Here is a 9,144-nt window from a genome sequence, read left to right as displayed (position 1 = left end):
GGTGAATTGAAAACTGAGTTACTGTAGTTGGCAAGGGATCAAACCCAAGTTTAAAGAGCAGAAACATTATGGATCTGACATTTTAAAACAAGCTGCCAGTGCCACGTTAAATGGGTGCCCAGCAGTGCCTAAACGCCTTCCAGACTGGTGCTAGATTGCAAAAAGGTTCCCCATTCACATTCGTCAAGTGCACAGATTATTCTTGGAAGTGCTTTACAAAACGGGTAGTGCATGGCAGGACTTGCAAGTGAGGCACAATTACTCAAGGAGCAAAGTGCTAGTGATGAGGCACCTCAGTGACAAATGACACCGTGCTTTCTCCCAGTGAAAGAGGGTGGAGAGGAGAAGCCCTGCACCAGCGTGGATCTTCTGTGTCAATATGTTACTTAAGAGACCCTGCCTTGCTCTGGAAGTCATAGCGTGCAAGACGCTCTCCAAATACAGCATTTCATTTAAGCCTGGTGGGTTCTGCAGTGCAAACAAACTCTGGGGCCATTTGCAGCATGGGTTTTAGTCCACTGCTGTGGGACTGCTGTTTGCTGTGTGCTGCCCGTGCCCACCACCACCTCCTCTTGTGCGGCCTTGGGGAAAGTTGCCCTGTGTGAGGAAGACTTTTCCCTCTGTAAAATCGTGGGAGATTGCAGTACAGCAGAGATAGCGGAGGTAGATAGATCATGTTGTAGACAAATTCTGCAAAAGCTTCTTGGAGGAGGCTCTGGCAAGGCATGAAAGTAGTCTGATTTGCCCCAGGGCTAGTCCTGCTTTGAGCAAAGAGTGCGAGTGCCGTCATGTGGATTAACATGGAGCTGTCTTCTGCCAAGTCTATAGAGCTCTTAGTCTTTCCTTGGGCCAGTGCTGGCTCTCCTGCTAATTTACTCCCCTCCTCTGTGTCAAATCCAGAAGTTGGAATAGTTTAGGGACCCTGTTTTTGTAAAACCCAGACGTGAGCTGTAACGGGATCAAAACCAGCAGCAGGTTGAGCTTATACGTGCTGGACAAATGAGAGTGTCGTCTTGGACTAAAGGAAGGTAAAATATATGCTGCCTGCAGCAAACTAGTGGGGTGTGCATCCCCTAAACCTGGCCCTACGATATCTATTACAGCTGGCAGTGCACGTGGAATCAGTTATGTTGTAAAAGTGACTTGAGTCTTCAATTTCAGGTGTAGCTGAGGTGGGTAATATGGAGGAGTTTTGATGTGGGCCAGGTGCAGATGGGTGGGGAAACTGCTGTGAATTAATGAAGTTCGTGCCTCCTCCTGCTTCCCCTGCTGATGGCAGGAGCCCACCCTGTCCACATTGTGTTCTTTATCTCCCAACTGTATTGATGCCTTATGATATCCTTTTTATTCACAATATTTTAAGACCCACCCTGTTCTGTCCATCCAGGCAGCTACTGCAGGTCCACAGCATCCTCCTACCTGGTAACTGTGACTGCCTGACCTGTAGCCCTCCTAAGACCCTCCCCACTCTATATCAAACATAGCTCCTGAGGTAGTCTCCCTGGACCATTGCTGAGATCCCATTACTCTGGTTTTGAGTCCTTCCATTGCCTCCAGCACCTTGAAACACAAGGTTTTTATTCTCTCACAAGCCCTTACTCCTCTACTTTGTCCTGCTTGGTCCTGCCTGCAGACCTGCATGCAAACATTTTCCCTCCACTGCTGTGGGTCCACCAGGAAGCAGTTCTGTTTCGCAAACTTTATTTAACATTGTCTGAAACTTTCTCTTCGTTTCATCCCAGGTCTGCTCTCCAACCCTGTAGGAAAAGGGTGTCCTTGGGATTGGGAGGAATATGCCTTCCACTGAGAGGTTTGTCTTTATTCCTGATCTTTCAGAGGAGTTTAGAGGGGTCACCATTGTGGAGCTGATTAAGAAGGAAGGAAGCACCCTCGGGTTAACCATTTCAGGTGGCACAGACAAAGACGGAAAGCCAAGAGTCTCCAATCTGAGGCCAGGAGGACTGGCTGCAAGGTGAGAAATGGAAATGGCGTGTAGAGAGTGCGGTAAAACTGGAGAGGAATAGTTGCATGTTCTAGTTACTGGATGAATATAGTTATAATTAAAGTAGTTGGCAACCAACTCCCTTTTTTGAAGTGCCCCCGAATGCAAAGTTGCTGCTTCACTAAGTAGAACGTCTTCTATTTTGAGTTACTTCCCATACTCTGTGCAATTATGCTCTGAAATTTTGTGTAGGGATATTTGGGATTCTGTGAAATTAGGCAGCCTTGTCAGGAGAGCTGCATGGTACAATACATCTTGATCAAGCTAAGTGGTTTAATATTGTATCTGTTCTGAATACTGAGTGGGTAAGTAATGTTATTGGCTTGGAAAAGGAATGGGAGAAGAAAGGCTCTGAGAAGCAGAGAAAAGGAAGGAGTAATTGAACAATTTTGCAGAAAACAGGCAAAAGCAAAGATGTTTTCTTTCCCTGCTGAATTTTTTTCAGACAGCTCTTGGTGTGCTTCTCTTTGACTGATTGCTCTACATGAATGGGAACCGAGCAACAAAAAGCGAGGTTGTGGAAACGTAGACCACAATTGTTGCTTATGTACAGATCTGAACACTTGCCACTGGGAAAGATAGATGGCTTTGATTTCAGCATTTCCCTCTGATAGCAACACATTCAGTCAGACACCTAAGATCAGCCCAAGGTTGGTGGCTTGTTCAGAAAGCCCTCCAGTTACCAAAGGTTTGCCAGGTGCATGCGAGTGTAGCAGAGACTCTGTGCTACCATTGCTTTTTTTTTTTTTTTTTTTTCTTCTTTATTTGTAGAAGTGACCAGCTGAACGTCGGGGATTACATCAAGTCGGTGAATGGTATTAACCTGACCAAGCTGCGGCATGACGAGATCATAAGCCTGCTGAAAAACGTGGGCGAAAGGGTAGTGCTGGAAGTAGAGTATGAGCTTCCACCAGCTGGTGGGTACCTCTCCGATAACGCTACTCTTTTCTTGGCTGTTTTTTGTCCTGGGGTACAGATGGATTTGCTCATGCATTAGCCATCAGGGCAAAGGCAGTATCCAGGGGCATTTTGACATTCTGCCTTCATCTGCTCGCAGTGCCGTGGTGGATGCTGCAGAGCTGTGTGCGGGCGGAGCAGAGCGCTTTTTCCAGCACAGTGGGTGCCTGTTCATGCACACCGGCAGGAGATGGCTGATTAGGTCTGTCTTGCCTCGGAGTGACTTGGTAGCACAGGCCAATCTGCCTCCTGATGCTGCTTCAGCTTGTTTTTCTTTTTCCTTTTTGGAGCATGGCTATGGGAGGTTTTATTCAGTCTTGAGCGTGTATTGCCAGATCCTCTTTTCTGAACTGTGGCAAGTGCTGTTATTCCTCATGATGCTTTGAAATGTTAGGTGTTTTCAGAAGGGTAGCTGAAGCAATCTGCTTTCCAGCTAAGGGGCCCTGGCAGAAGCTGGCAACCCAGCTCACACTCACAGGGTTTGTGTCCTGACATGGGAGACTCTGTGCTCTTGCCCTCATTTGTTTGTTCTGATTAAAGCAAATGCCTCGATACAGTTTCTCATCACAGTCCTTCCATTGTGAAGATGATCCTCTCAGTTATTACTCATTCAGTTACCCAGATCAATCAGGGAATGATGGGGCAGAAGAAATAGAACAACTAAAAATAAGATGACAGGAAAAACAAAACTAATGAAATCTAAACATTTTGCCCTAGATAGGAAGCTATCTTATACTTTGTAGCTTTGCTATAGCTGCTGCCTTTACATGATAAGTATTCAATATATAAATGACCATATAAAGCCCAAAGAAGAAGAAAAATATAATCTAAATTAGCTGAATCTCTATTAATCGTGCCCCTCTCTTCTGCTGTAAATGCTGGCTAGCTTTTGCATACAACCCTAGTAAAACAAACCGTGGCTCAAGTTTTCCATGTTCTCATGCTTACTAGAGATGACAACTCTTAACCTTTCTCCTCAGCTGTGAGCCTGGCTGTCAGGAATCTGATAAGCTGTACTTACCAGCTAAGGAACAGTGCCAATACTTCATGGCTCGATCAATAGCAGTGATGCAAAAATGTTCCCAGCTCTGAGTGAGCAGAAAGAGCACAGTGAAATAGTGACTTCCCTCCAAGGAGGTTATTGATGCTGTTTATGACTACTCCAAACCAAGAAGTACTGTGAAATACAGGGAATTATCAGTTATTGCTTTGCTCCAGTTCATTGTGGGCTTTTATCTGCGGTGAGGGCGTTACTGCTTTGTGCACCTGCCTCTCTCCCTCTTTCCCTGGGAAAGAGCAGAAATACAGTGCAATTCAATAGCTTGTGTTTGTGGGTTTGAATTTTTCTCCCCACTTCGTAATTTTGTGCTTTGGAAGAGACCTTCGTTGCAAGTCCAAGTCTAGTTGTCAGGCCACTGTGCCATATCATCTCTTTCATAAACACACCAAGCCCTGTGTTAGGTATCCCCACTCCCCACTGATCTTACAAAAAGGATGTTGCAGAACTTCATGCTTGGATGCTTAAGACAGAAATTAAGTGGCCTCTGAATTCCTTGGTGGATGCTTTATACCCTTTTCTTGGTATGTGAGTATCACGCCTTAGGGGGGTAGCCTTCCTGTGCCCTGGGCATTTCCCCTCTGGAGTCCTTCCAGGCTGTGCCTCTGGTGTAGTGGTCCATGCTTGGCAGCAGGGGCAAAGCGGCTGCGTGGGGGACGGTGTTTTGGGGGGTTTATTTGGCCTTGCTGTAACCTGGTCCCCAGGGCTGCCTGCCTGCAAGGCGGTACCATGCCACCACGGTACATCTTTTGGATTAATTTAAGGGTTAGTTTAACCCTAATTTGGATGCAGGTTGCAAGCCCTCAGGGTGCTTGCCAGTGAGGACCAGTGTGGTCAGTGAGGACAGGGGGGAAGTTCGCTTCAAATTTCCCCTCCCGAGCCAAAGAAATGTGAGCGCGGACGTGCCTAGGGGAGCCTTCAGCTCCAATTTGCCAAGCTGAAATCGAGTTCTTAATCTTTTTTTTGATTATCCTTGTGGCCATTCATTGCACTTGGTTTACAGATTAGGAATTGATCTTTTCAGAGTGGACCAGGCTGAAATGCCGCGTGCAGTTCTGGATGGAGAAGACTGGAAAATTGTCCCATATTCACTGCAGTAGTTCAATAAATCATTAAACAGCAGGGGATGGAAAGGGACAGAAGCAGTTTCGTTCTTTTTCTCTTTACTTTTGTACATTAAATAGGACTGTGTATTTAACATAAAATTACCGAATTGCCCCTAGGATCAGTTTAAAGGATTCACTTAATCTTTTCTAAAGTCAAAATATGAGAGGTAAGGGAAAAAAACCCAACCTTTTGCACTGAGGATTTGGGATTTTCATTTTCTTTAAGGTCACCGGTGACTTGATTCCTTATGCTGCTGCTGTTTTTTTTTAGTAAGTTTCCATCTGCAGCAGAAGCTTCTGGCTTTTGGGTAATGCTGAACACGTTAAAACCAGTTGATAAATGAGACAGTTTTACTTGAATGTCAGAGTATTAACCAAGACAAATTTGAGGGGAGACGCACAGCACTGAGCTGGGAAATCATCCTAAAACATGATGGTTGGCTCTGATGAAGGTTCATGCATGCATCTGGGCTGGGCTCTTTTTTTCTTCAAACTGGGAAGATTGGGCTGGACTTTCATTTCAGTGCATTTGGATGACCTTTGATATTTTTTTGCAGGGTGGCATGGGAAAGGTTTATCTGGGGGTAACTGCGTCTTCCTCTCTTTCTTTAGTGCCAGAGAGTAGCGCTGGCATTATTCCCAAGACCATCGAGGTGTCCCTCTACAAGGAAGGCAACAGCTTTGGCTTTGTGCTGAGAGGTTAGTGCCTTCTCCAGTGAAAAACAAAGAGGGGACAAGTACTGGCAGGGGTGATTGGGGAAGCGGGAAGAGAAAAGTAAGAAGATGAATGTCATAAACATCAGCTGAGAAGTGAAAGCATGTCCTGGAGAGCATCCCATGCAGCCTTCAACGACTGCCAGCTGCCTAATCCGAGGCAGTCTTTTTGCTTTCAGGCTGTGTCAGCTGTTAGGTGATAAATGTCTCTCCTTTCTGAGCACTCTCATTCAGACTTTCAAACCTCCAGTGACTTACGGCTTTCCCGGTTTGATTACAGGGGGAGCCCATGAAGACTGGCACAAGTCCAGACCACTGGTGCTCACCTACGTGAGGCCAGGTGGTCCAGCGGACAGGTAACGTTCACGTTGCACCTCCAACATGTGCTTCCACAAGACAAACCAGCAGCTCTCACTGTGCTCTTGGACACGTGCCCTTCTTGCCCTCCTTGCTGGTGCCTCCCCAAGGCTTCTCATGCTGGTGGTGTGGGACCTGTGGTGTGTGGGGAGGGTGGGTCTGGTGCTCCCAGGCTGACCCATGTGTGGATGTTATAAGCAGAAACCCCTGTTCCAGAGGCGGCCACTTGATTAACCCTGTGCAGATGAATAGCTGATGCTGTGTTAGAAAGCAGGAGGCAGTCTGTCTATTCTCATACTACTAATTTAGTCTGATGGGTCTGGTACTATAAATAACTCAAACTATTGGCCCAAGGACTGTTCAGTTCCCCCAGAACTGAAGTAATTGGCTTTATGTACATATGTACACACAGAGACACAAATATATGTATACACAACAAAACATGTATGTATATTACATATATATATAAGTAAAATATAAATAAATACACATACACCAAAAACCCCTTTTGCTTACGGCTTCCTACAGGGAAGGGTCCCTGAAAATTGGGGACAGGCTGCTGAGCGTTGATGGGATCCCTCTGCACAGCATGACTCACGCTGATGCCCTCAACATCCTGCGGCAGTGCAGCCAGGAGGCACTCTTCCAGATCGAGTATGATGTGACCATCATGGGTAAGGCTGGGATGGTTGTGGTGGCGTTTTCTCCGACTGCCTGGAAAGTATGTGAGACTAGACACAGTAACTGGGATACTTGGTTTCAGTGGAAAAATGCTGAGCAGCACACTGCCGATACGGGTGTAGGGGGTAGAGTTCAAAGCCGGCTTAGCTGAATGCATTTGAAGTGCCCTTATCCAATGATGCGTCTGGGTGGGAATGGTGGCCGGTTTTAGAGGAGGGGGAAAAAGGGGATTTTCTAATGTAGGCAAGGAGGGCAAAGGAGAAGTTGGAATTAAAGGGGGCTGGAGTGCTCTGCCAGCACTGCAAATACTGCTATTAAATGTGTGCAGGAGAGCAGCTGCAAGCAGGCAGAGACTTAATGTGGCTGTGGCTTTAGTTCTGAATTTTGACCTTGCTTAATTCTGGAGCTATTCCCTTTCTCAGAAATGTTAGTGCAGATCTACTGCTGAAATAAATGAGGGGTGATCAACTGATTGACCCCAAATAAGACAGAATTTACTGGAGGGCAGAGGATGGGTATTTCTAAAGTGTTCTACACAGTAGATATTAAGTTTGAGGGTTTGGAGCGTTGGTGGTTTTTTATTCATTTGATTTTCAGTTTCAAGCCCTGGGAAAGGGCTTATTATTAGCTACTGTAAAGTCATTTGGAGCTGGCTTTGTGACACACAGCTGTTCCTGCAGGGAGCGTTGTTAATGAGTTTAAGGTTACCACAGAGTCCGAAGCTGTGTTGGCTCTGGAAGCTTGTTGAGCTGTGTGTTAGATTTGAACGTTGCATATACAACTCCTGAGCAGTTTCTGCCTCCACTGGAGCCACAAGCCGGACTAGATTGGAGTCTTTTCCCCAAATCTCGCAAACCAGTCCAACGCATCTGAGCCTAGGATCCAGTGAGGAGTAGGAGCCTGTGGTATCAGGTTGTTTTCTGGTTTGTCACTGAGAAGGGAAATAAAAGCTGAGAGAGTTTAATGCCACACCACCCCAAGGAAAGAGAGCTGAGAATGTCAAAACTCGCTCCATGCAATGTGCAAGAGGGTTGCAGCAGGAAAAGGGAGCTCTTTGTGTCAGCCCTGGGGGCTGTCTGCTTCCTTTTGAGTCTCCTTCCCCCAAAGTTTCCCCTTTCTTCCAGCAGACCCTTTACTGAGTCTCCCCTGGGGGAGGAGGCTGCCAGCTCCTGGGCAGCAGTCTGCCACGCAGCTACGTGCTCTGTTGGGAGAGCTGGAAGGAAAACCTGATGCCTTGGTGGCTGCCTGCATGCTGCCTGGCTTCTGCCATGCTACAGGAGCAGCATCTCTTCAGAAGCTGGCTGGTATTCATGAAAAAGAGGAAAGGTTTAAATGATGGAGAACAGAAACTACCCAAACCCTATTTTCCACCTTTCTATACGAATGTCATTAATTGTCATTGTCATAACTCTGCAGCGGTCGGTAAGGGATGTCCGTCCCTCTCCTCGCAGGCTGGCTGGGGGGGCAGCCCTGCCCGGGGCGGGGGAAGGAGGAGTTGAGGATTTTTTTTTTTTTCGTACAGGGCTGTCAAGTCTGAACAGTAGTAAACAATTAATGGTGCATGGGAATGGGCTGCTGTCGGGGTTTGTTGTTTGTACGGTACCCTGGTGCCTATGTTGCAGAAAATTGATTGTTTTAAAACCTGACTTGGAGCAAAAATAGCCGTGAAGGTGTCTTGGTATTTCTTCTTGAGTTAGTCTGCCACCTAAAACTGTTAGGGTTGAGTGAACTCAGAGTGATGGCAGGGGTTTATGCAGTGATTCTCCATCTTCTGTTGATATACAGTGGACCACAGCCAGATGCTTCCCAAGATGTGAAGACAGCACCTTCCTTAGATAATTTCTGCATAAAGAGTGCTTCTCCCCAACCTTTTAAAGGGATATACATGCCCTGCTTTCTTTTAAGGCAGGATGATGCAGAACATGTTGCTTAAAACAATCTCTGCAGACAGTTTTGCCAGGCAATGGCTAGTAACTGCAATGGGAGATGAGTGCATCATCCCCAAATCACAACTATTATGGACATTTCTTTAGCAGCCACAGGAAGACGATGAGGGAAAGGAAGAGCAGGTGCTGGAAGTAGTTACTAGTCTGGAGGGAGCACTCTTAATTCCCATTTTGAAAACTTGTTGAAGGGACACTTGGCCACACAGTTCACTTGATGAATTATAGGAGCTGAGGACACCACCATGATGTGGTGCTTGGCCTCTTCATCCCTGGGGAAGAGAGAGGTTTTTACATCGCCCTCGCTCTCTGCTGCAGCTGTACGTG

The 9,144-nt window shown here is 46.5% G+C and overlaps 1 protein-coding gene across 5 annotated transcripts in view; it reads left to right on the top strand.

Annotated features, from left to right (window-relative positions):
* The window catches only part of GRIP2 (glutamate receptor interacting protein 2), a 293,641-nt gene that overhangs the window by 229,768 nt on the left and 54,729 nt on the right, over window positions 1-9,144 (top strand). For all 5 annotated transcript variants that reach the window (XM_080385611.1, XM_080385609.1, XM_080385610.1 and 2 more), the window contains 5 exons: window positions 1,837-1,972; window positions 2,774-2,919; window positions 5,735-5,821; window positions 6,117-6,192; window positions 6,722-6,867. In XM_080385611.1, the coding sequence (XP_080241737.1) occupies window positions 1,837-1,972; window positions 2,774-2,919; window positions 5,735-5,821; window positions 6,117-6,192; window positions 6,722-6,867 (591 nt within the window). The remainder of the gene's footprint in view (window positions 1-1,836; window positions 1,973-2,773; window positions 2,920-5,734; window positions 5,822-6,116; window positions 6,193-6,721; window positions 6,868-9,144) is intronic.

This window comes from Falco punctatus, assembly GCF_963210335.1.
Source record: "Falco punctatus genome assembly, chromosome: 4".
Taxonomy (NCBI): domain Eukaryota; kingdom Metazoa; phylum Chordata; class Aves; order Falconiformes; family Falconidae; genus Falco; species Falco punctatus.
This window is presented reverse-complemented; position numbering and strand designations above follow the sequence as displayed.